The sequence below is a fragment of the Coccinella septempunctata genome, chromosome 2, assembly GCF_907165205.1.
Source record: "Coccinella septempunctata chromosome 2, icCocSept1.1, whole genome shotgun sequence".
Lineage (NCBI taxonomy): Eukaryota > Metazoa > Arthropoda > Insecta > Coleoptera > Coccinellidae > Coccinella > Coccinella septempunctata.
Genome location: NC_058190.1, coordinates 29745488 through 29773251, shown reverse-complemented (window position 1 = coordinate 29773251; position 27764 = coordinate 29745488). Strand labels below are relative to the sequence as shown.

The window sequence follows — 27764 nt, the reverse complement described above, 5'->3', positions numbered from 1 at the left end:
TTTGAAATTGTTACCACTAAAACAGATGCATTGATGCAATTGTGAATTTTAGATCGTCCGTAAATTTATTTTCAATTTGTTATTTGTTTGTTTGTAGAAAATTTTCGTCATACCCATTCTCAGCATAAAACACTTCACATTTTCACAACCATTCATTTTAAGGCAAAAACGAAAGAAACACATAATGTTCCTAGTTTTTTTACGAATACTAAGAAATGACCTAGAAACCAAACTCCAAGGTCAGATTTAAAGTCTGCGTTCAAGGAGGATACTTCGAACACTACTTTATTATGGGTGCAGTAGGAATTCTGCAATGAGTGCAATGTGGGTCAAATCATAAGCAAATCCCTATTTGTATCAAGGGCGGTTCGTAACGAGGCATTACCAGGCGTTTCCGCTCCTCTACTAACACCTCTGTTAATTATTGTTTTCAAATTCCACACATCATCCTTGAACTGCTACAGTTTCGTTAGGAAGTAGTTTTGAACATATATTCATTTGAATTTTTTTGGTTCAATTGCTGGTATGAGTCATCCCGTGAATTTTTCCCTGACGTTATAGATCACTCTGTACATTTGAATAGCAGATGAAGAGGAAGGAAACAAGCAATTTAAATACACCAATCAATGCTAAATATTGCATAGATATCACAATGCAAAGAGAAAATAATTATGATTATATCACTTACCAGAAGTTCATTGAAAGGATAATCGAACAAACAAGGATTAGCGCTGGAAGGAAGAGCTCCAGCCAGCAGACTCATTGCATTTCCATACTGCTTTGCGAACGAACTAGAGTTTCGTTGTAGATTTTGACCCTTATTCATCACCTTCGCGTAGATGGGTCTGAATTTCCTCCTTGTATAAAATGCCCTGTGGGAAATTTCATGGAGGTCGCATTAGTTCCAGGAAAAATTTGATCTCATAAAAGCAAAGATGAAGGATTAGCGATAGAAGAGCGCACGTCTTCATTTCAGTAATGGAAAAAGGGATTGAGAAGGGAGCAGTGATGAGGAATTATGCTTTGGACTCATTTCATAAAATACACTTGAAAAAATGATGCACATTTGTGTAGGTATGTATTTATTTCCAAAACTCTTGTTTGAACAAGCAGCCTCTATAGTTTTTCTGCGTTAATCAAGTGAATTTTCATATATTTTTTTAGAAATTCTCACTAATAATTTCATCAATTCTGGTTTTGTTTTTTATGTCTCTTTTTAAAAAAAATATTCTGCAGAAAAAAATTTCGAAATCTAAGAGTGGCAAAATTTCTTATAGGAGGTCCGGAATGTTTGTACAATAGTATTGATGACTGCGGTTATAAAAATAAACTCACCTGTATGCTCCTCCCATCAATTTGTTGATGACAAGTCCTATATCGTGAAGGGTATAAACGTAACCCTCAGGTATGTGAGGCCTGACATCCCTCAATATATACTGTAGCGTATTGCTTGGCCCTTGCTTCGAGTTGTAAAGATTTTCCAGCCTTGGAATCGTGAGGAACTTTCGCATGCTCACACCGTTCTCCAGAAGTAACTTGACAAAGTCGCATCTGTCGTGTTCCAGAGCCTTCATCATGGCGTCCTCCAGAGCACCTGGTGGCCATTCTTGACCGTAAATGAAGATTTCGGAACGTGCAATGTCCGACCTGTTCCAAGTTAACGCTAAACTCAGCTGTTCAGTGGGTGATAGATGTTGAGATTTGAAGAGAGCTGTGAGGATCGTCTGATCGAGTTCATGCCTAGTTTGGTCGTTCTTTTCCGCTATTCGATAGATTGTTATCTGGGGAAACAAAAAAATGAAGTTTTACCCTGGGACAGTCTCAATCGGGGCATAGGATATACTAGGGATGGTCCATGGACATCCCTATGTCAAAACGACATATTTGGGACATATCTTTAGGTATATCCTAGGGATATACCGGGTACTACCTATAACATCCCAACGATATCCCTTGGTATACTCTTACCAAAATGGTGAATCCCTTGGACATCCCCTGGATGTTCCAGGGAAATTTCCTAACATTATAAGGAAATCCGTGGTATGACACTCTTTTGGGTCATACTACGGATATCGGACATCCAATTTCCACGGAAATTGCGAATAAAGGATTTCAAAGAATAATACAACACTTCACTTAATAATATATTGAAATAAAATATTGAAAACTCAATCTGACTGAACACAATACATACATGTATGTAGTATTATATATTCAACTAATGAAAATGCATAATAAGTCGTTTTACACAACGAACTCTCCATAATTCTTGGTTCATGAAGATATAATATCTCGGCAATGATTTTTTTGCATTGCATTCAAATCAAAATAAAACCTTGATTCAACTTTTTGTCGTATTCCATGTGTTATTTTCCAGGTAACCAGTAATATATCTGTTATGTTTTCTTGGGAGATCGAATGGGGAACTTTGTTATGTGTTATTTTTCTGTAACCATTACGTGAGTGATGCGGTATTTGTGATGTACCTGTGCTGTATACAAATTATATCCATATTTTGTGAATTTCATGTTCCCGCTCCATGATATTTACGTAACATATTTGAAACATTGTTCTTTATTTGTCATGTATCATTTTGAGATCATGAACAGAGCATACACCATAAGCGTTATAACTACCGTCGAGGGCGCTGTAAAACGTAAACAAATTGGAGGATTGTGAGAAATGCTATTGAAGTGAACTCTAAAAAGTAATGTGAGAACTCTAAAAAGAAAGTGAGTAAAAGGTCTTTTAGAGTTCACTGTGCTATTGATACTGTCGTTTTGATTATCATTTGGACATTTCGTCAGTTGAATAGTGGATTACTGAAAGCGAAGTGCAGATATTGAACGTTTGATTAGTTACTTGTGTGTTATAGTGATTTTTCAGTGAAATGGTAAATTACCGACAAAAAAGTGCTATGGATATCGAACTGTAGGTCACTAAATCATTTTAGTATTTTCATAGCAGTCCTATGAAACTTAATAGGCTATGTTTTTATTATATCCAGCATATTTGAGCATATAAAAATTATATTTGAATAAATAGTGTCCTGTTTGGTGTAGATTTCGATATAGGTTATTTTCTCACGTGTTGCATGTACCATATGTAGAAATAAATGAATAAATCATATATATTTCGAATTTTCCCCAGAAATATATGCAATATGCATATAGTATTCTCCCGATTCTCACAACGCATAACAAAGGCACAATTCTTCTGAAAACTTATGACCTAAGCCAAAAGATTAGTGAACTGTTGATTAATCTTTTTATGGAATGCATGAGAGTGCGAAGACCTGTCCTAATCTTTCTTGAAGAACAGTAATCATGAACCCAGCAGTTTGGATGATGTAGTATATTCTTTCTAGTTCTATTATTGTGTGCACTAATCTTTCGATATCTGAAATTTATGAAAATATATTGTTTTTGAACATGAGTACCTCACCGATTCAACAATGATTGATAAGAACACACTATTTGAAAAATCAAATTCGAGTTCAATATTCTAGCAAAAGTTTGATTTTAATTTCCATAATTTTTCATCTTTTTGTTGAAGCCTTCTCAATAACCAATAAAACATAATAAACATAACACATGAAGGTAATAAATACTGATCTCCCATGAAACAAATATTTGCATGATCCATGTTTGAACTATTTATGCTCCTTTCTAAAAGGAGATGTGTTCTTTGTTTGAGGCGGCATAGGAGCGTAGCTGCTACAAAAGTGTGATATATCTGTTATAAAAAAAGGAGCGCGGGATACATTTCTGCTTCATAACTGTTATGAGATATGGTCACCTGGGATTCTTCTGTTTTTTTGAGTTTTGTCTGTTTAGCTTTTATTATCGGCGTGAACATAGTCCTACTAATATAAATCGTTTTCAAGCGAATAACCGGTATTACCCCAGTTATTGGTGGTTTTGCCCTTTTGGTTATGTCCCTTATGGTACTTCACATCTTTTACCCCCACTTCAATAACCAGACGTTTTCCATCTCTCGGTAACCTGCGGTCATCTGCTGTTCAAAATGATGACGATGAAGGTCTAGTTCATGGGGATCACAGGGACATAAATGGGACAACTTAGGAATTAACCAGTGGATATCCCTAGGAAATACTGAGCAGGATATCCAAGGGATATCCCAATCATATCCTTGTACGGTGGTACACTTTGGGACATAAAAGGGACGTACCTGTGTTGTTAGGTACATAGATCTGGGTCAGCTCAGGCCTGATCACAACCGCAGGTTTCAAAAGGATCATTTAGGGCCAATTTCACCAAGTTTAGACGTAACTGTAATTTCTGTGTTGTGTGGTTTCTTTATTTCACTTCATAAACATAGTAGATATCAATGATAGAGACAGTTTGCTTGAAGTTTAATCTGAGCTCAAGTTCAGCGGAGTTTATCACCGTTTGGTGAAATTGGACCTTAGAGTTTCAGAACACAGTGTTGAGTGGGAATTTCAAGATTCTCTCTGGCCAGTTTTTTTAATTATTGTAGGGTTTATTGTTTTATTGTTCTGCTTCCCCTATTATTATTATTATTATATCTATTCATCATTTGCCTTAAGGAAGTATCTCGTTTTAACCGAAAATTAAAGTAAAATTCATTAGGAAAAATGTGAAGCATTCGATTCTTCTACTTATCAAATCATCAATTGAGTTTAGGAAATTTAATCCCAAAATAATGGGTGAATACTCATTAGGATGTGCCGTGTTCCACCCTCTGTATTTGAAGTCGTGCAAGCTTATAGATAATTTTACACAAGACTCCTTGAATCGATATTTTTATATCAGTAATAATATTCGCATTTGAAGATCTCTTAATTCAAGGGGGCCCAAAAAATCCATTATCAATTTAAACTCAACATTCCTCTGAATGTCGACATTCAGAGGAAGGTTGAGAGATAATGTACATCAGGACTATTCCTCTGAATGGTCCTGATGAACAGTCGTAGATAACCGCAATAAGTGCAGTCTCATCGCCTAGAAGGAATTTCATCAGGCAGTTTCACACTAGAGTAAATTAGGGAGGACGGGAACAGGAGAGGATCTGGATTCTGATTGATTGTCTCCAGAGTAAGGGAATCACGTCAAAGGTTGCACAATTCTTTTATCATCAACGGTGAGAATGGAGATTATGCTCGGTAGATAGAGCGAATATTGTTGAAATAATACGTAGTTGGCAAGATTAGTTGCTACTTACTACTGATTGTTTCCTACATGTATGTAGTATATAAGAATCGATAAATAGCAAAGGCATGAGATGAGTCTATAAAGCAAATAAAATAAGAAATGACGTGAAAAAAAATGAATCGAATGAATGAGTGATCAAAATAAAAAAAAAATCGTCCATACAAAAATTGTCAAAACTGACATTGACAATGACAATGGCATTTCAATCAAAAAAATTTTTTCGTTTTCAAACGATCAACTTTGAATCGCTTGGTTAGTTTTTCGTCATATTGAGAACGAACTACATCATGCGACTCAAAATAATATTTTGAAAATAATATATCTTCTTGAACACGAAAAATTCACAGTCCAAAAAAATGGAACAACCGAAAATGGATAAGTTTTATGCTTTTTTCCAAGAATTATCATTATTACAAACATAGTTGTTGATCTACCGCTGATTTATTTCAATTTGTTATTTAGTTATTGTAAGATCTTCAGTCTTTATAAATGATTAGCTGCCGAATAGGTATGGGGAGTCCGGGAGAGTTAAACCCCTTTTCACTCTGAAGCCACTCAAGTTGTATCTGTAAATGGTATCAACTAATTTTTTTTTTGCGTAGAGATATCATGCTCAAATAGGTGAAGTGATGGTAAGATGAACATTTTGAGTACAGCAATTCTTTTTTTAAGAACCGAAAATTGGCTCATGTCTCCCTAACCCATGGGAGAGTTGAAGAGGGGGCGAGAGAGACACGACTACAAGTTTGTTTATCAGGAAAAACATTGAAAGAAAAAATTTTCCAATGACCAACGATTGTCTATGTCAAGGTTTTCATCATCAGATGTATCAGGAATGAAATACATATTTTCTATTTTAGAGTCAATCTCCCTTATTTCCGAGATTTTTCTTTTGAACCTTTTGTATATTTTTTATATTTATTTCTATTATTCAATTTTCAAACTATTATCTAAGATCAGTGCGGGAAACTTGGACCACTGATTATGACTCCCGACCACAGGATGGGTCAAGTCTCCCGCACTGCCTCCCATTATATTCACCATATGTTTTCTTGAAACTTTCACAACTATCATCAATCAATGAGAGCAATAAAACTAAATAACACCACGCACCTATTGAACTTTTCAGACAGTGTAATAAACAAAAATTATTCAATTTCTTACTTCCTAACAACAAAATCATGTTCAACCCTCTCACTCACGAACTGTTCTGATGGCGGCCAAAATGGAGCCACCACCAGTTGTGCCTTGTTAGGAGTATGTCGCAAGCTATTTACGAATTACGATACCGGTAGCGCGAAATTTGAATTGAAATATTTCAGGTGGTTCAAGTCTCCTACCTGAGCAAGTTTCCCGGACCCCCCTAATCGATATTTCTCGTCATCCTTCATGATATGATTATGAAGAAAACTTCCTCGAATGCATTCCCTAAAGGACTAAAGTGAAATCCCCACCAAAATCAGTATTCTGGTTCCAAAATTATATAAGGCCAAAAAAAAATTACAAACACACTGACTTTCACGTTGATAATTCATTATTTCACCTTGAAGAATGACATTGAACATAATCGAATATAATCTACGCCACTCAGAAATAATTAAGATTTCCACTAGTAAAATAAACACCGCATTCCAATTCGGCAACAAATTCTAATTTTGTACAAAAATCGTCAAATGAAAAATGTTATTGCTCCTACCCCCGAGAATGAGTGCTGCCTCCGCCTCTGTTCACACGCTCTACAACTTCATTAATAGAAATCTTGTTGCCATCCCGCAATTGCTATTTTAGATCAACATTTCACTTATAATTCAAATCGCTATTAGCCGTTCAAAATGATGGCGGGGGCACAACTAGATGCGAACAAAAAAAAAATATTTTAAGAAATGGCGATGACAGGACAAATGAACGAATGAAAAAATGCAGATATTGATTTAAATTTTTACAACATCGAAATTCACTTCAGGTAATATGAAAATGATTCGATGAAAAGTATGATTCAACTCACAAGATTTTTGTTTTGGACGCACTGAAGGAGTTCACCAAAAAGAACCTCTGCCAAATCTAATGGTACCTCGAATGCTCTTTGGATGGTACCGATTATGTAATCTTTCAGTACTTTTAGCACCCTCAGCTCGTATCTGCAAATGAGAAAATATTTCATTTTGATGTAAATGCATTTCACCACTAATGAGGAAGGTTATATGCACCTGATTAGTATTAATTAATGATATCCTATACCTTGTTTTGTTTTGTTATTTTCAAGTTTGACTCTGTGGAAAAAGTTCCGTCAATAGTATTGACAAATCTGACCTTGGCTGTTACCTTGCGAGGATCCATGACTGGCTTCCCCCTATGTCGTAAGCCTGATAGTTCTGAACAATCGCAACTATGCTATCAGCTGGGTTTTCCCGATCTACCGAGTCCCATCTGCTGACTTTTACAAGCAGTACAAGATTCAGAACAAGATTTTTGTATCAAGAATGTCCCGTCAGCAGCTTCAGGAGTCAATGAAGGTTTCACGAATCTTTTTGTTATTGCAAGTCCAGGAGCGTTTCTTAGTAGGGTATGTATATTGCATACCTCCCATTGCTGAACAGCTGCTTCATATTGGTGTTGCCCAAGCCCACAAAAGGGGCCTAGTCCAGTAGTAGGTGTTAACCTAGTTGCCCCTTTTGCAAGATCCTTAGCTCTTCCATTTCTTTCAATAACACATGAGCCATCAGAACCCTACGCTCTACAGCGTTTCAAGAAGAGGCAGCTGTATTGTAGATAATGGCAAAAACGTTTTTGCTAGCCGCCTTTTAATTCGTCTGATTGTATAAAGATTGGTCTTTATATGACAGAAATTTTTTTATTTTCATTGTAGCTTGTATCTTTTTTACTTGAAAAAGAGACTATATTGAAAGTCTCGAAACTATAGTAGTCTTTAAAAACTATGAAGAATGTGGGACTTAAGACTTTTTTCCTCTTCGTTCAAGATACCTGTATGTCTATCATCAAGTCACTAAGTCCTTATTTTTTTGGCGTATGAAAGGACTAATTGTTATTACTCCCGGTGGAAACGAAGTGATTGGATTTCCTTACCTGTATACAAATGATATGAGATCAGCAGCTCTGCCGGATCCGTCACAAACGACGACTGGAACGGGAGGATCGTCCGTGACATACTCCAGGACCGCTCGTATGGTATTTGTGCCGCCTTCGATCACCAAACATACTATGGGTATCGGACTTTGGGTAACTGAAACGAAATTAATACTTATTGCGGATGGCGTCAAAGTTCAAATGGCTGATTTTTTTATAGAGTCCGTCTGGGAATGCGGAATTCGCAGCACGTCCGGTGGAAACAGTCAGTTTTCCGAACGTTGAAGCGTCGAGCCGAGGAGAAGAGCGTCAAGCAATAAGTTCCCCAGGTCAAATAAAATGGAATAATACATGCTCTAGGAGAGGTAAGGAAGGTTCAAATAGGATTTTCACTCCAACCATAAAATTCGAATGTGTGGATTTATCATTTTTGTTTTCGATCTCGCAATCTGTATTCTCCTAACGTCTTCAGATCGTGATGAGTGATGAGATATATTGGGAGCTTCCTTAAATCGCGAAAAAATATACCTACATTTGTCAGTTAGTTTCTACAAATTGCAACATCTCTATTCTATTCTATTTGGCTACTGTGAATTTGTTTTCGTGCACCCTCGTAAAGCTAGCAGAAGCACATTTTTGGGATTTTTTTCTGGCCATAATTTAAGGCTCATTTATAGCGCCAATGAAGGATTTCTGTCTCATATTTGGGAGAAATCGTGGGTTTGTTCTGAAGATAAGATAACGTTACCAAAATTAAAGCTCCCATTTTAGGTTCTCATTTGACACACTGCGAATTTTCCTTATAAAAGTCTGAAAAAAAAATGGGTTCTGCCAGTGTTACCATTATGCTTCAAAGATTTGTTTTGGATAAGTTAACTACACTTTGCCTGGTCGGAAACAAGTACAGTAACTTCATATTTCACAGCATGTGTCAAATTCGGTAGTTCTGATTTTTTGTTGACTTGTTAATGATGTTGGCCTAACGAATAATCCAAGTTTGTAACCTCGAGCGCCAAATGCAACTTTGTTGAAAATCGAAAAAAAACGCGAAAAAACCGCGTTTTTTTTAACATTGGCAATTATAAATTTTTATATTAATTATAATTAAAAACTTTTCAAGGACGTTTTTGAAGTAGACTAAAATTTCTACAATATGACACTGAAACTCTTTCTGTAGACCCAATAGTTTGCGAGATAAAATTTTTAAAGCTTATTATTTTTTTTCGAATTTCGTAAATTTTTGCAATTGTGTTGTTTCGAATAAAAATTTTGATGTTAAAAAATAAAATGAGAAGTGTGAACGACGATGTTCAAGCTGAGCTACGAATAATGAAGTGAAAAAGATAAGCGTAACAAAAGTTAATCATGTTTATTAGTTAGGAAATTGAGTAATATTAAAAATAAAACGAATTAATTAATTTATCCCCCTTGGAAGGTCCCGGTTCAGGTTCGTACGTATCTGGGATGGCATATCTCCATCCCTGCTAATCCGTCAGAGTTGAAATTGCCAAAATTTTAAAAAATAACGATTTTTTCGCTTTTTTTTTTTCGATTTTTGACAAATTTGTGTTCGGCACTTGAGGTCACAAATTTGGATTATTTATTAGGCCAACACCATAACAAGTCTACAAAAAAATCAGAATTACCAGATTTGAGGCATGCTACCCTACACTTTCAGGCGACAAAGTTACTGGATTAAACATAAACAGGCGATTTTAAGATTTTTCGACCACCTTGAAAAAGGGGTCTTTCGTTGAGACGCTGTGGCTCACTTTCTATTGGCCGAAAAGCAAAACTTTTTTCACCTAAATTGAAGAAAATTTAATGGTCTACTTGTTTTGTATCTGGCAGTTTTCCTCTCGAACCAATCGTTTTGGGGATACTTGTTAAAAAAAAACGCAGTTTACGGTTCTTCAAAAGTTGTGCCGAAGGTTCTAGGATCCTTCCTACCTTTATATTAAGATAAAAAAAACTACTGGACCTCCTATAGGACAGTATTTTAATTTGACTGGACTATAAACCCTTTTGTGCAAGAAATTATGACGTAAAAACCTTGAATATTTTCATATTTCAATTGGGTCTTTCCGCCTGAATGAGAAGCCAAGAGTACCCGATTTATTGAAAAAAAAACGATTACTTACTTCGAGAACATTTTGAAGAGATAAAAAATTTCCTAGGTGAATGATACAAATTCATGTTTCTTCACGATCAAAGTTTGTTTTCATTGTTTTGATGATAATGAATTGAAAGAGTTGGGGCAAAAATTATCACTACTGTTTTTTTTTAATAATTTGAGATTTGAGCCTGAAATTGGAATGATTCAGTGTTTCTGCAAAATAGGTTAACGATTATAAGAATTTTCCAGGTCTTAATTTTAATTGAAAGAGTGTTGGAGCTAGTGCCGAGTAGAGCGGGGTAAAAAAAGCCAGCTCTGAAATTTGTTCCAATTAATATTACACCATTGAAAAATTAATTATTCTCAGCTTCTCAGATTTATTTTTAACAAATCAGGACAATTCTTATTTCTGGCTAACAGTAACGGTTTTTGAGTCATTAGGCTGGAATTATCTTCGAACTTCAATTCATTTAGTAGGCGAATATCATGCTACTTTCTCGTTTCCGTATAACGTTAACTTAATTCCATTTCCGGCAGTTTTGTTTCAAATCAAAAATTTATTTTTCGGGTGCCATCTTTAGGGCTCTATACAGGGTGTTTCTGAATTGATGAGAAAGATTTCAAAGGGGATTCTTCAGCAAAAATTGAGGGGGGACTTTCATATAACTTTTTGTTCTACACCCTTTTTCCTCCAAGTTACAGCCCTTTAAAATTAGGTAAAAAAAATTGTTTTTATTCAATATATCCACTTTGAAAATTAGAGATAATGAAACTATTTGTCATATGACTTCATTTGACAGGAGCTTACTTGATTTTTTTTAGATAAATGATAACATCTCTGAGAATTTGAAAAGAGTCTGAGAAGTATTTTTTTTGTGGTCAAACTAAAAACTTTACGATAAGAAGTTGAGACATAAAAAAGTTGCAGATTGAGTCTGTCTTTTTAAATCACTTTTTTAATAGAGAAATATAGGCGCATTAAAAAGTTCTGAAGCAAAATATCACGGGATTGTAATTTTCAGCCCCTTTTGATTAGGTACATTTTAGGGTATCAAAAACTGCATCAGAATCAGTTATCTGCCGAATCTCATTCTTCTAAATTCAGAAACACCATGTTGTATAAGAAGGTTTGCTCAAAAAAAGTTATATGAAAGATTCATAAAAATTTTTGCCAAGGAATCATCCTTAAATTTTTTCGCAACTTTGTATTACTGCTTTACACCCTGTGTAACTACAATATCAATATTTATAGTTCTACAAGTTGGTGTTTCCTTATTTTCAGATACCTAAGAGAGTTCTAAAAGAAAAAAGTAACGGTTACTTACAAGGATATAATCTCTGTTTCGATATGTGCTTTTCCAATTTTCTCCTGAGTACAATTTCAGCTCCGTATTTCCCTATTGTTCCATTATCTACGAGCAGGAAATAGGCATGGCGATTGTTCAGAGCTGCGAATCGTGATCTGAAATTCAAGGAACGAAGATTCAGTCCAGGTGAATTAGAATGGGGGTGATTATTTTATTTCTTGTTTCCTTCCTATTGATACGAGCTGTTTTGTCTGGCCATTAAGAGTATGAAGCAAGGTGATAAACACTTGAACACCTCCATTCAATTCACAATAAAGCTCGGTATAATTTTCTTTGTAAGGTTTCTTTCATGTTCGCTCAAGTTCACCTACTCTGATAGATTTATTCCGGTATAACTCGTTGAATTCAGCTGGTATATTTTTTTTCTTCGGTATGAAGTTCGTTTGCACCGACTTATTTAAGGGCGCCTTTACGTTAAGGTTTACTTATTTCTCCGATGTTTATAGCAGTTACCATAGCAATCATTGAAATAAGTACCATAAAAGTAATAAGTCCCCATAAGAGGCCGCCCATCATAATATTTGAATTGAAATTTTTTTGGTTAACAAAACAACCTTTTTTTATACTAAATTACAGCTAACTCTTTAGAATTCATAATAACTTATAAATATTTGTCTAATTTAATTCGAATCTCGAAGGCCAAGGCAAATCTCCAAATCCAGAAATGCGTCGGCCATTAAACATTTTTCGCAGAACCCTCATTGAGTTCCTGGCGGTATGAGCCGTCTTGTTGGAATAGTATAAGGCATTGTTTAGTAATCCTCGTCCATTTAATTCTGGAACTATTAATGCCTCTAGCATGTTTACATAGCGCTCGGATGTTACAGCTCGCTTATTTTCATCCTCAAAAAAATATGGACCAATAATACAAAAAGATCCTACTCCACAATACACAACAACTTTTGGATTATGGCGGTTCTGAAGATTTCACGAAGATTTTCATTTGACCAAAATTCTGTTCATCAATCATGCCGTTCAAATTATTATCTGCATTTGCTTCGTCGCTCAGGAGACTGAGAATTCCTCCTTGATGTGAATCCAAAAATTCTTGACAAAATGCTAACCTTGCTTCTTTATATTGATTGCTAAGGTGCTGTGCAATTTTGTATTTATAGGAATGAAATTTTGAATCGTTTTGAAGAATTCGATCTAAGCTTCCCTTTGATATTCCTAGGATACGGCTTTGTCGATTAGCAGACCTTTTAGGACTTCTCGTTAACGCAATTCTAACTCGATCAATGTTTCTGGTGTACGAACTATTTTTCGACGTTCAGGCTTCTTCAAATTTTGCAGAGAATTTTTCACGCCAATGACGAACCCATAACTCAAATTTTTTCGATTTGGCGCGTGACCCCTATTGTTGTTATTAAACTGAGGCCGGAATCCAGAATGCACTAACTTCTTCTATTGAATTGCTTGACTGAGTATTCCTTGAAAGTTCAAACGGATGTTGAAATAATGTCTCAGAGCAAAAAATTTAATAAATAATTTGAATAATTATTGATGCGAACAAACAAACATCTCCTAGAAAAATAACGTTCCAGGAAATTATCAATTCAAAACTCATTTGTCACAGGCGTATGTGACCACATAACAAAGACTAAAGAAGATATTTCCACAGAGAACAACTTATTTAATTATCTCGTAAGGAATTCATTAATGAAATGAAATGGGTAGTCTATTATGGGGAACCCTGTATAGTTTTAACTTAAGCCTGCCTTAAATACCTAAGTTTGTGCAGAAGGGCATCTTTCATTCTTTTCTGCGTTGTAATTACCAAAAACGTTATGTATGCAGAATTGAATCGAATGAACAAATACATAGCTCAACAACCGATAAGGATCCCGTGGCATTTTGTTAAGTTATCTGGAACTTTAATAACTTTATTAAGGTGGAGGAGTTTATACCACGGGAATTTCTCGCCATCCGTGTAAGGCGTAAAGAACGAAAATCTACGAGAATGTGGGGTGTCGCCAGAACACTTGAACGATAAGTAGAAGTTACGAATATCACAATAGTTTCCACTTTTGTCCAAATGATGGTAGTAGTTGAAGAACGTTTTTTTTTAATTTCACGAGGATACGAATTGTAGCCAATGGTGAGACTTTTCGAGAAATTCTTCCACATGGAAATTCATAGAAGAGATAATTTCACCTCGGAAAGTAAATAACATGAATGAATATTCGTTCTTCAATGAAAAAAATTTCTGACTTTCCGAGATGACGAACTGATTGAATTTAAGTATAATGAGAACCCCATATAAATTAGTAGTTTCTGACGTAAGATTTTCATTTTCTCTTTTTGAACTGACCACTGAAACGGTGTAGACCCCTCTTGAGCTCTTGCCCCCTGGAACCGATCAATTTTCTTTATACGCTTCTAATATCTTTTCAGTTAGCGTAGTATGATCATTTCCTCACTCTTCTGATATTCTCGGTGAAAATAATAATACAACAGGGCTTTTTGTACGTATTGATTAGTTAAGTGAATAATTCACTTGAAGGGAAGTAATACCTCAAGAATCTTTTCACGTGAAGCCTTGATTTTTTTTCAAGTGGGTTGAAAAAAGGATGTTTTGATGTTACCCAGTCTCTTTTTTTTCCAATTTATTTGGGTTTTCATGAGAAAAAAAGTTGAACATAAGTGTCTAAAAAACTTGTTTTCACAATCTTTTTTCGAAGGTTTTTCAACATATTTCGATAAAAATAACAGCGGGGTGACATCGGCGATTCATTTCTGTATATATTGCAAAACTTTTAATGGTGATTTATACCAAAATTACGCTGAAATTCAGGAATAACTGAACATTATTCTATATTTTTAATATTGCCCCTCGCGTGGTTATTTGTATTTTTCAACTGTATCAGTAATACAGGCTGTTGCTCAAAGATATGGCACATTTCCGTATTTGGGGTAGCAAATCGTTATAGTGGTCAGTTCAAAAAGAGAAAATGAATATCTTACGTCAGAAACCACTTATTTATATGGGGTTTTCATTTTAATTCAATAGAATCAGTTCGTCATCTCGGAAAGTCAGAATTTTTTTTTATTCGTCGAACGGAAAAAAAATAAAAAAAATTTTTCATTGAAAAACAAATATTCATTCATGTTATTAACTTTCCAAGGTGAAATTATCTCTTCTATGAATTTACACATGAAAACATTTCTCGAAAAGTTTCGCCATTGGCAACAATTCGTATCCTGGTTGAATTGAAAAAAGACCTTCGTTAAGTGCTGCCATCTTTTCGACGAAAAAGGAAACTATAAACTATTGTAATATTCGTAACTTCTACTTATCGTTCAAGTGTTCTGGCAACATCTCTGGTAGTCTTTCCCCCTTTACGACTTATACGGATGGCGAGAAAGCCCTGTGGTATAAACTCCTCTTAAGGTCTTAAGGTTTATAAATGAACCAGTACCAACTATTTAATATATTCACAATACATATACAATGCTTTATTTTAGCATTTTCATCAGTAATACATAAGAATAGTTGAGAGATTATCTTACTCTTGTTCTAGCTAAAAAAATGTTAAGATGTTCAACCTTTAAAATTCGAAATGTAGATTTGTTGCAACATTATTCTTGTTTAAAATAAAGCTATGTTTTCTTCAAAATGAGCGAATTTGCTCTCTTATAATTTTCCCCAAATAGGGCGCAATGTGATGATCAAATTACGCATAAAATGTGTTTGAATGTTGGTCATAGATTATAAAATTTGTCCGAAATACTCGACATGCCCTGTAGTTTTGACTGAAGCTAACAAGTGAAAAAGTTGTATGCGGAAACACCAAATATATTTAATCTCACTTATTTTTCCCATGCTCTTTCAAAATTTGTGAATGAATAAATTTCAAAATGTTTATATACAAGATGTTGTTTCGACTCGAAATCTACACACAAAATTTTTCAGAGCCAGGACTGGAATGAGACTTTTTAATTATGTTAATCGATAGCACTCCTGACAAAAAACATCAAATATCACAAAAATGTAAAGAGTGGTTCATAAGTTAAAATTAATTGAAAAAATGGAGAAATTTGTGAATCAGCATGTATCTTGTAACCACAAAGAATGGTAGACCCATACAATATAGGTTATTTTGAAGCAACTCGCTGTCCTTCATCTCTCCTGATTATATGCGTATTTCCCAATGAATCATCCTGTATATCAGCTAGGCATGAGCAATGTTTCGTATTCGAAATAAAGTAGGTCATTTCTTATTCGCATTCCTGGGTTGAAGCAGGGAACACATTTGAAAATAAGAGACCTGGAAAAACGTGAATTATTCTAAATTATTTCTCAAGTAAGTTAAAAACCTGAGGTGAAATATTCCTTCAAAAGTAAAAAAATACGTTTCTATCGTCCACGATGTAGAGTGCATTCGGTTAGGTTCAGAAAAGGAGGGAAGAAAAATATAATAGAATCCGCAATTTATTTTCTCTTTTATGCTCGGAATTCTCTTTAGTCATCTCGCTCCAAGTTTAGAAACGTCATTCAGCTTCTCAGGAGTTATTAATTGATTGGATTCTACAGTCATTTCCTGGGCAAAGTATTGGATTAATTATGATGAATGCTGAGAAACATGATTTATAGAAGTTGGGCCGAGTTTATGCGTTTATAATGAATCCGTTTTGAGATTGATAGCGCTAGGGAAAACTGCTTACTACTTAGACATATTAGAAATGGGAAAACGTAAAAAAGTATCCAAGTTTAATAAGTTGTACTGCAGAGTTTGTAGGGTGAACGAGAATTTTTTATAGAGGTATAGAGGTATAGAGGTATAGAGGTATCCACAATTGAATGTTCAGTCGGGTGACCAACATGAAACAGTCCAACCGGATATTTGTGTAGGTATCAGTTTTTCCGGGAAACGCAGAGAACAGTGAATTTTTAATTAGAGGGGTACATCTATTGTTTGCAAATTCGTAAACAGGGAGTCCTTCGTTGGATGGATAGACTATTGCGCGTTTTAGGAAAACACAACGTATCATTGTACTGGAAATTTGGTTACATGAATAGTTGGAGCTGTTCTATCGATTTGAAATATTTTGAGCTCCAGCTGCTTCTACTGACAACAGACATAAACATTGGTTCCTCAAATGGTATACCCTGTATATTTCAACGTTCTCGAAGGTAAATGTGAACCTTGAGTTGATTCCATTCAGCATTTCTAATGTCTATCTCAGCGATTTTCGATTTATTCCACTTTTTTTCGAAAGAAATTACAGATAAAGAATTCTAGGACACCGTTTATTTCCCAATGAAGCAAAGCAGAAATTTGTTGCATGAAGTTGAATGTCGAAAATATTATCAATGCTTTTCTACAGGTAGCATGGGTAACTAATATACAGATCTCGAAGTTCCACCCACTTAAAATGTACTATTTCGAAAGTACCTATTTTGAAATAAGTGTGGTGTTACTTGAGAGCAATTTACTAATGTAATGTCTTTGTGATTTCTGTTACATATGAAACTCTATATAGGGTGAGTCTTGGACCCGTACAAATAGGCATTTTAACAGTAAATTTTTGAGGTCAAAAGAAACAGTCTTTTTCTTTACTATTTTTGCCGGATCGGCTCGGTTTAAAGTTTACAGGCTGTTGAGAAACCATAAAAAAAGTTTTAGGTCTATCTCATAAACGATTTCATCGAATGAAATGAATATCGGAATATAGTTTTTCATTTATTTGATGAATCTTTCTCGAACAGAAGATATTACCCACGTCTTCCAGTTTTCTCATTATGACCATTACGTACCATAAAAATACCAAAAATTTAAAGAACCCAACTCTTGAAGATAAGTTGGACGTGTTCCTTTTGACCTCAAGAATCAACTGTTAAAATATTTGTACGAGTCAAAGACTCACCTTATATATCCTCATGGAGTCTCTGATACTGAATTACTTACTACTTATGGATTTATAAAAAACTCCAATAATATAAACTCAAAAAATACGAACTGACACGACGTTTGGATTAAATTACATATTTATACAAAATGATCAAATTAGCACTCCTGTAGTGGCGGAGCATACATTAATGCGCAAAAAATTCACAAGCATTCGACTCGTCATAAATAAGGAACCTTATTTGATTGTTTTCCAAAGGGCAGAAAACGTTGAAACTGAAGTGGTTCTAAAATTCCATTCATTTTCTTCAATTGCATGCAGATTTTAATTAGTCCAAAAAAACTAATTATGTCCACTATCAATATCATCATCATCAATATCAATATGTATATAGAAAGACGATACAAACATTTTAGATAATGAGTATGAGGCAAAAGTTAATTATTTGAAGAAATATTTTCCAATATCATCAAAATACTTAAAAAAAGTTCAAAGAAGAAACTCGAAGACATGTAACGCTGTAAGATATTGGAAAATATATAAAAGACGGATGGCCGAATTCTAAAGCTAAATGTGAATATACGACAAAATTATTTTATAATGTTAGGTCAGAATTAGTTATTATTGATGAGATAATTTATAAAAGAAACTGCTTGCTTGTGCCAGAATCTTTGAGAGAAGATATTTTAAATCTGATTCATTTGAGTCATTTGGGAATTGCAAAGTTGCAAAGTGTACTTTAAAAGCAAAAGAATCACTTTATTGGCCAAGTATGTCTCATGACATAGAAAATATTGTATTATCTATCATGTGAGAATTGCCAGAAAAGAAATATTCCAGAAATACAGAGTCACTCATTCCCCCTACTGTTCCCGAGTAGCCATGGCAAATAATTGGGTGCGTCATTGAATAATCATATTAATCATTACACCGTTGACTCCGTTCTCACCACACATTCGTCCGTTTGACTCTTATAGACGAAATTTGAACCACAGCCGTCTAGAGAGAAGGCTGTGTTTGAACCCATCCGTGAACAGAATGAACAGATTCAGTTCTCATGTTCTAACATGCTGCTGCTCCCTACTCAATCGCGAGTATCTGTAGATATTCTTGCCCTCAAATTGAAGTTATGCTACATATTCCGGATTGTTTAAGCAGTAACTATCCTACTAGTAGCTTGCTATAATGAGCTAATAATTCGGGATTCCGTAAAGAACGGATTCCGTTGTGCTGTTAACCGCATTAGCCGATCTCGTGCGACGTGTTTAGCTCTGGCTCTTCCACCTCCATGAGTATATGCAGCTTTATCAGTTCGATGGTTTTACTAGCTATATTTTGCAAAGCTCGGCGACGGTTAACAATTTATTGTTGAGTTAAACCTTCGTTTAACCAACACACCGTTCTAGTTAGAGTAAGTCTTTTGAAGGCACGTTGTACTTGTGACAATCAATCCACAATTGATACTACATTATTATTACACTATTAACGCACATACGGACCACAAAAAACAGAATACTTCTACAAGAAATTAGTTTCTTGTAATTTTATCAATTGAGCATAAATTAATGTGTAATTGGAAGTTATATTCACAAATATTAAAATAAACAGGGTGTTTCAGATGTGACAGCTATTGTTGGGAATTTGTTGTAGGTAATCAAACTTTTCTTCAATTTTGTTATCAACGTTTTGCAGCATTCCAGGTATGATTGAGTGATCAACAATATCAATAAATTCATCAACTGCAAGAAGTGTTGGTCATAATAATTCTTGATTAAGTCCAATATTTTCCTTAATTTTTACAGATTTTGTTCATTTTAAATCAATGCTCACCAGATATTATAATCGGTTATTCGTAATTTCTGCACATATTGAACAATTTGAGTCAGTGAAATTAAATTGTTTATCATCACCCATCTCAAGATACTATTGTGGTAGCGAAACACATGTCGTGATTAAACACAAACACTTCATGTTAGTGAAAACCATATAATTCCGTTCTCAGTTTTTTCTTTCTGATTCGTGGAATAGATTTAGAATTATGAAATGCTGTTTCAAAATATCATTGCATGCGAATTATAAAGTTCTTAAGAACAGTAAAAATATCCCAAGTTAAAGATCAAATTAAACTTTATCGAATGCGGCAGACATACAAACTTTTCAATTCGACGAACGACTTTGAGCGAATACCAACAAAACGATATTTTCTTCGCCTTTCCCAGGAATGTACGGCTGAAGTTCGTGAAATTTTCTGAGTACGCCAGCTTAACAAACATAACAGTTTCTGCATAAATGAAAATTGCACTCGGTATACCTCGTCAAGTGGAGCTTTCATAAAACGGGATAGAATAAGGTGAGGAAATAATTCATTAGAACCTCCTGTGGACGGAAACCTCTTAACAGTAACCGCTAATGCAATATTTGAGAGGAAACGTCTTGTTCTTTTAGAAAACCCGGGATTATTTACGAATTTCCGCTTCCTGTAACTTAGGAATGTTTTCTGGAATCGAGTGCTTCTTGGCATAAGGCTATGACAAAGCGACTGTAATTTTATGCCACCACTTTACACATTAGCTATTGAAAATTTTCAGTACGAATATACAATGACAGAGATGTGAACTTAATACTTCAAGTTCAGAAAATTATGAAATTTGGATGCCCCTGACTTTTCTCATTCGACGTTGTCGAAGTATGTATGTATGTATTCCTATACATCTTAGAACATAGAATAGTTCTATATTCTAAGCTATACATATAGAATCAACTTGAATTTTTTTCCTCGACGGAATATTTTCTCATTACTTTGAGGCGCGCTTGTTCCCAGTAAGGAAAGTATTATCATTTGGCAAAAATATATGTTATTTTCGCAATACCGAAATCATATGTACAGGCTGGGCAAAATTGATGATACCTGAACTACAACTTCCTAACCCAACAAGATAGAGGAAAATAAAAGTGTCATTCATGTCGTGTTTTTTCCACGTTTATGAGTTATAGGCAAAAATTTAAATTTGGGCGATTTCAACATTGGTCATTACCTCTGTTTCTGTTTGTGCTGGGATGTTGAAATAAAAACATTATGGAAACACTTGTTTGATAGCAATCCAGTGGCGTTCTATGTTTTTTTCGAACAGGTTTATTTGCTGAGCTATAACATCAAGTTGTGTTTTTTCTCATGAAAACAGTAGTTTAAAATGGCTTAGAAAGAATAGCCATTTTTTTACCGTTTGAGAAATATATCATACATCGTCCTCAGTATTTCTGAGTCATTTTAAGCTACTGTTTTCATAAGAAAAAACACATCTTCATTATATAGCTCAGCAAATATACCTGTTGGGAAAAATATAGTACGTCACTGGATTGCTATAAAAAAAGTGACTCTATAATGTTTTCATTTCAACATCCCAGCTTGAACAGAAACGGAGATAATGACCAAACTTGAAATTTTGATTTTGACCTATAGCTCGAAAACAAAAGAAGATAGAGGAATGCTGTTGATGGCATTATTAGTTTCTCGAAAAAAGACGACCGTAATGTGCCATGCATTTTCCTCTATTTCGCTGGGTTGAAAAAGTTGTAGTTCAGGTATCACCAATTTTGCCCACTCTGTACAGAGAAAATGAATGTTAACACTGTAGTCCTAAGAAAGAAATAATATACATAATCGACAGATGTCGTTGACTTTACGGCCATCTGCCAATTAGATTAGTTAGTTACTTTCTTAGGTATTAGTTCTTAGGAACGCTGTATGAATCCACCTTAAGTACACTAGATACGGATCCAGTGCAGAAGGAGAGGGAGAGAGATCGTCAAGCCGAGGAGAAAGACAAGCACCACCAGTCCTTATTCATAATATTGACCAAAGTTATAAATATTTTAGAATATACATAAATACCTTTGACTGGAAATTATGAATTTTCACTCATTGTGCTATTCTGTGTATTATCAAAAAGTTACTCGGAAACGGACAATTTTACATATAGTTCATAGGACATGGTAGAATCGTAATTCGATAGAAGACATAATATGGTTTCACTGGGTTTTCATTGAAAATAGGGAAAATTAAGATGGAAACTCGAACATATATTCAGCATGCTTTCGTGAAAACACTGTGAAATTTCTTTACTCAGATCAAGCGAAGCTTGAATAATTAGTCCTGTAAATTTCCTTCAACCTCGAAAGGAAAGAAGCTTTTATGATCTTCCAGATTATTTCAAATAGAGAATAATCTCAAATTAATAAATTTCATGAAATTCCGTTGAGTATAACACTCTCCAAATTAAGCCAGAGGTTGATAAAAGTTATGAGGAATTCTTCATCAATTATCGTCTCACATTATAATAAGACCGTGAGAAAACTATTTTCCCAACTTAAGGACAAGGATCCAGATTACAGGCAATCGGGTTTGGTTTACAAAGTCAATTGTAAAGATTGTACAGGTACATATATCGGACAAACTAGACAGTATTTTGGTACTAGGATTAAACAACATCAATCAGATTGCATGAAACAATCCAACACAACTGCGCTTTCACAGCATGCCATGTCTGAGGGACATCAGTTTGATTTTGATGACGCGAAAATTCTGACCAGGGAGAACAATTGGTTCAAACTTAATTTCAAAGAGATGCTTTTCATTAAGAGACACCCGAATTCAATCAATGCGCGGTCTGATATAGGTTCATTGAACATCGTATATTCGAATCTGATTAAAGAAATAAAATTATAATTTTCATGACATATCATTTTCCATCTGGTGCAGTTCTGTATTACATTCGAATGGATGAACCTGCGACCGATACGTCAGAGAGTTTGTTTGGATCCCCGAAATGAAAAAAAATTGTAATTTTTATTTTCTCCACGAATTTGAATTTTTTCAAATGATTCACATCGTAATTTCTTATTCACAAGGTGAGCTGGTGCAATTTCCTTCTCGGTTTTTTATGTTCCGGTTTCGAATGTTGATTGTTTGTTTTTTCAATTGTAATACAGGGTGAACCTGTGTGTTTGTTCTATATTGTGTTGTTTGTTAGGAGTAATTTTGAAGTTAGTTCATATATCAGATCTCATGCTACCCATTACTAATTTAGGTAAAATTGTTTTTAGCCTGAGGAAGGGAATAAATTTCCCGAAACGTTGCTGCTGAATAAATTATACATAAATAGTTCCTTGTGACTGATACCTTCACCTATTCTATTGATATTAGGAACAATAAGTGCTTTTATCACACTCTCCTTTCAGATCACGGTGCTTAGGCCAATTAGATAGATCTTCAAATTGACCGAATGAGTTTACAACTAAGGAAGTATGTATAGCGAATTCCAATAGTCAATCCTGAATTGAAATATTTCATATATTTCATATCTTGTGCAGTCGTCGCTCATTTTGGGTGAGGTTAATTAACGAAGAATGACGTTTTATAGTGTGTGGTGGCTGAAAAAAGTAATTAGTATGGCTTCATTAATCACATTGACCAAACTCATTTAGCTAGTATTATAAAATGATAAATTAGGCTTAATAAATCACCTTGACCAAATTCACTCGTAATTTATAAATATAATGTCTGGATATTACGCATAAGAGTTCGATTATGCACATTAGCTGTGAAAATTATATCGCGAGAGCTTGAAAAATTTTCAATGGGATCATTACTTTAAGGCTTTGTTTGGACGATAGCAAATGTAGACTCAGCTGATTTTTTCTTCGAAGTTTTTCTATGAAAACGGTAATTTTTTTATGGAAACAGTAAACCCGTCACATCGACATTTCGCGTCAACCATCATTCATCATCAAAATTTCCAGTGCATGAAAAACTAAGAAAATAATGAATAATATTTCGAGAGCCATTCTCCATTCACGATCTCTCATATGGAATGGCTTTTACAATTCCTTAAGACTCATACAAAATTCAACATTCTACAGGAGACCACTTCCAATCAGATCAATAATGCATAAACCTCGGACAACAAACCCTCTAGCTCCCACAACAAACTATCTAGGGACACTACTGAAGCCGAACAAAATATCTGACCTAATGATAAGCAGAAATATCCGTTTGAGCAGAGTATGCTCGGTGCCTAGAACTCCCGACCTTATTTATTTTCCCGACGTTTTCAGATGGCTCAAGACGAAAATAAAATTTAAGTACTTACGAAGGGTATGGGACCCTTCTTTTTCAGAAGGAGCTTTCATATATGGATCGACGCACGCTGTTTGTAGAATAACTGAAATAATCAACAGTAACAAAGTGGCTGAATTCGAAGGTCTACTCACACCACCAGCGCGAATGAAGTTGATCGAAGACATGACGAAAAAACTGACCAGGACGCAGCGAGAGATCATAAAGATACATCCTAGGGACATAAAGATTTTAGTACCCATGTCGGTTGAATTGAAGAACAACGGTTTGGAAAAAGAGTGCAGGATCTTGATGAGAGTTCTGGCTTTGAAGTGGTTCCCACAAAGAAGTGGGTACTTGAGGCTTGTCCTTGTGGCCTTACAATCCGAGTTCTCAAAAGATTACACTAATGGCATCGATCAGGATTGGAATATAAGCGGATTCGATGTAATGGAATGCACAGTCTTAACAGAAACCCCTTCTAACACCCTCTGAACTTTATCGAATTGTCGAAATTACGAAAAGAATGGTCAGAAAAAATGTGGAAAGTGGAATAGCTTTTGAGACTTGAGGATTGAAGCGCTTCAAGGTTTGTAAGAAAATTTCAAGAACGAATCTATCCGGATAAAGAGAGCGAAGAATGTTTTAGAAGCAAGAAAATGTAAGAAAAAGAAAACAGAAGCAACAGAAGAAATATTTCATTGTAACCATGAAACAAAAGTGGACATAAAACATTTTTGAGCACAGATTTGCTGTTTCTATTCATAACAGATTCATGAAGGACTACAAGAATAGGATTAAACTTCTTCTCTTTCATCGACACTAGTCAGGGGCGTAACTACCAAAGAGGCAATAAACTCCGGGCGTTGGAATTTCAGGGGCTCTTCGGGTATGCGTGTCACAACAGGTACAAGACTTTGCAGGGGTCCAACACCCACTGGGAAATAGAACCACTCCTATCAATTACCGTGTTAGGCTTAACCTTAATTAATAAAACAGGGCTTAACCTACTCCTACCACTTTCCGCTGACAACGCAACGAAAAGCTGTCGTAAGCTTGTGATCAAAGATTATAGATATATTCTCTATAATCTTTGCTTGTGATGAGTAGGGTAACCATAGACTGAACACAAAGGGGTTATGTCTATGACATCGTAGTGTTGAAGAAAGAAAACAATTCTTATTTTTGTGATTATTTCATTATTCTGTGCTCATTTTATGACATGCGTGGATGAGTAGAAGTAGCAGTGAAGTTAATGGAAGTACATTGTACGTTGCACATTGCGTTCTTTATTAAAATAAAATTGCTTGGAATCTGGACTGGAATCTTTTGATTTGTACCACGGAGAACAACAGGTTATGGGCCCAGTAAGCCAGTTATAAATCAAAAGTGGAAAACAATATCTGAAAAGGTAAATAGCCCAATCGACCCCACGACAGAAAGTTCTGGAACACCAAGATGGCCACTCCTAGTGCTCTGATAAATGTGAAGCCGTTCGATGGAAACTCATTTTCCAACTGGGAATTTCGAATAAGACTACTATTGGAGCATTATGAAGTTTTGGAAGCCCTGGAAATGGAACCCCCAAGTGATGCGACGAGATTGGCAGAATTCAAGAAGAAAGATACGAAAGCGAGGAACATAATAGTACAATGTCTTGCGGATAACATACTGGACATGATAAAAAGCAAGAAATATGCGAAGGAAATAATGTCAGAGTTGCAAGGAACGTACTCCCGAAAAGGAATAAGTAATTTGGTGCAATGTCAAAGTAAATTGAGGAATATGAAGTTTTTAGAAAAACAATCCTTGAACGACTTCATTATAGAATTTGAAAAGACTATAATGGAAATAAAAAGTTGTGGTGGTACGATAGAAACCACAGAAGTGGTAACACAGCTGTTGTCTGCTATGCCGGAATCATACCAACCAGTGGTCACAGCAATTGACATTCTATTCACTCAAAACCCCGCAGGAATAACCTTAGATCTAGTTAAAAACAAACTTCTGAATGAAGAGGGAAGACAGAAGAAGGAAACTAACAATAATAGTGATTCTCCACAAACATTTCTTGGTTGGAAAAAGAACACTGGTCACAGAAATAGGTATAGTAAAACCGAGAATAAAACCAACAACAATACACAAGGCAATTTTCCATTCAAATGTTATAATTGTGGTTTGAAAGGACATAAGAGGTCGGAATGTACTAGAAATAAAAATAGAAATGAATGTCATGTAGCAAAAGAAGAAGAGATTGCTTTCATTACCTCGAGTGAAAATTATGAGAAAGCAAATCATGATGATGTAATGATAAAGTTCATTATTGACAGTGGTGCATCAAACCATTTGATATGTCAAGCACTGGAAAAGCATCTAATAAATGTGAAGGATGTATATCACAGTATTCAAGTTGCTAAACTAGGAGAAACAGTGGAAGCTCGAAGAGAAGGTGACTTGAAAGTTTTAACACAGGAAGGAAGGACAATAACACTCAAGATAATGTACTAGTATGCTCAAAACTTTCACACAATCTATTGTCGGTAAGAAGAATCGAGGAAAAGGGATTTGAAGTCAACTTCAAAAATGGAATTGTTAAAATAAATTCATCAAAAGGAACTTTGGTTGAAGGAAAACTTTTTGGCAATTTATATATTCTAAAATTAAATCTTATTGGTTATGAAGCAAATTTGATAGATACCGAACAAAATATATGGCATCGAAGAATGGGTCATTCATCAAAGTATCCAAGTAAATCTATCTGTGAGGTATGCCTGCAAGGGAAACAATGCCAGAAGCCATACAAAGACATTTTGGAAGACAGAAAGGCAAAATTTTTATTGGAAGTTGTTTCAACAGATGTCTGTGGACCAATCAATCCTACATCTCACAGTGGTAAAAGATATTTTGTCACATTTATTGATCATTTTTCTCATTTTACAGTATGCTACTTCCTAATGAACAAGTATGAAGTATACGACAAATTTAAATGCTATATTGCCATGATTGAAAACAAATTTGGAAGAAGAATGGAAAGACTCAGGTGTGATAATGGAGGAGAGTATATTTCGAAGGAAATGAAAAACTTCTGTTCGGAAAAAGGAATTCACATACAGTATACAGTCAGTCATACACCTCAGCAGAATGGCGTTGCTGAGCGCATGAATAGAACCATTATGGAAAAGGCAAGATGTCTAATATATGATGCAAAACTATCCAAAGAATTCTGGGAAGAGGCTGTTGGGACAGCTATTTATTTAATTAATCGAACAGAAACCTCTACGATAACATGTAAAAAGACTCCAGCTGAAATATGGTATAATAGAATACCAAATATGGATAAAATAAGGGTATTTGGTTGTGATGCTTACATGCATATACCTAAGGAAGATAGAACCGGTAAGTTGGATTCAAAAAGCAAAAAATTAATTTTTGTAGGATATACTGACAACGGATATCGCCTATGGGATGCAGCAAAAGGAAAAATTGTGACCGCAAGGAATGTAGTATTCAATGAACACAGTAAAGAAGAGAAAGAACCAGAAGACGTCAATATTTACATACAGGATGATGTAGAAACTCATGAAAAAGATACAGATGAACCTTTGAAAAATTTAGAGACAGAAGAAAATCGAAGTAAGAGAAAAATTAATATGCCAAAAAGATATGAAGACTATGACATGTCCCATCTGACTGCTTTGGTAGCTGGAAATTTTTCTGATGTACCGAAAGATTATGAGGAAGCATGTCTAAAGACAGGATGGAAAGAGGCCATTAAAGAAGAGTTAAAATCTTTAGAAAAGAACAAAACATGGGAAATAGTACCAATACCAGAAGGAGAGGAAATAATTGATTCAAAATGGATCTTCAAGAAGAAGGAAGTGAATGGAAAATTAATAAGGAAAGCTCGTTTGGTTGCAAGAGGATTCAAGCAATCAGAAATTCAGGAAGAAATCTATGCACCTGTGGCAAGGATGCTCAGCGTCCGAATTTTATTATCACTTTGTGTTCAATACGATATGCACTTGCATCAACTAGAC

General features: G+C 35.0%; 2 protein-coding genes across 13 annotated transcripts in view; one reads left to right on the top strand and one right to left on the bottom strand.

Annotated features, from left to right (window-relative positions):
• LOC123308048 (transient receptor potential cation channel trpm) overlaps positions 1–27764 on the bottom strand; it is a 285453-nt gene that overhangs the window by 49691 nt on the left and 207998 nt on the right. For all 12 annotated transcript variants that reach the window (XM_044890584.1, XM_044890574.1, XM_044890579.1 and 9 more), the window contains 5 exons: positions 11721–11857; positions 8280–8436; positions 7201–7333; positions 1336–1781; positions 689–872 (listed from right to left, as the gene is read on the bottom strand). In XM_044890584.1, the coding sequence (XP_044746519.1) occupies positions 689–872; positions 1336–1781; positions 7201–7333; positions 8280–8436; positions 11721–11857 (1057 nt within the window). The remainder of the gene's footprint in view (positions 1–688; positions 873–1335; positions 1782–7200; positions 7334–8279; positions 8437–11720; positions 11858–27764) is intronic.
• On the top strand, positions 23369–24473 carry LOC123308050. The gene is made up of 2 exons (XM_044890587.1): positions 23369–23673; positions 23727–24473. The coding sequence occupies exon 2, from the start codon at positions 23896–23898 to the stop codon at positions 24220–24222; it is 327 nt and encodes a 108-aa protein (XP_044746522.1). The 5' UTR covers positions 23369–23673; positions 23727–23895; the 3' UTR covers positions 24223–24473.

Excerpts from the sequence above, each read along its gene's own strand:
- LOC123308050 (XM_044890587.1), top strand. The coding sequence starts at position 23,896 with ATGAAGTTGATCGAAGACATGACGAAAAAACTGACCAGGACGCAGCGA.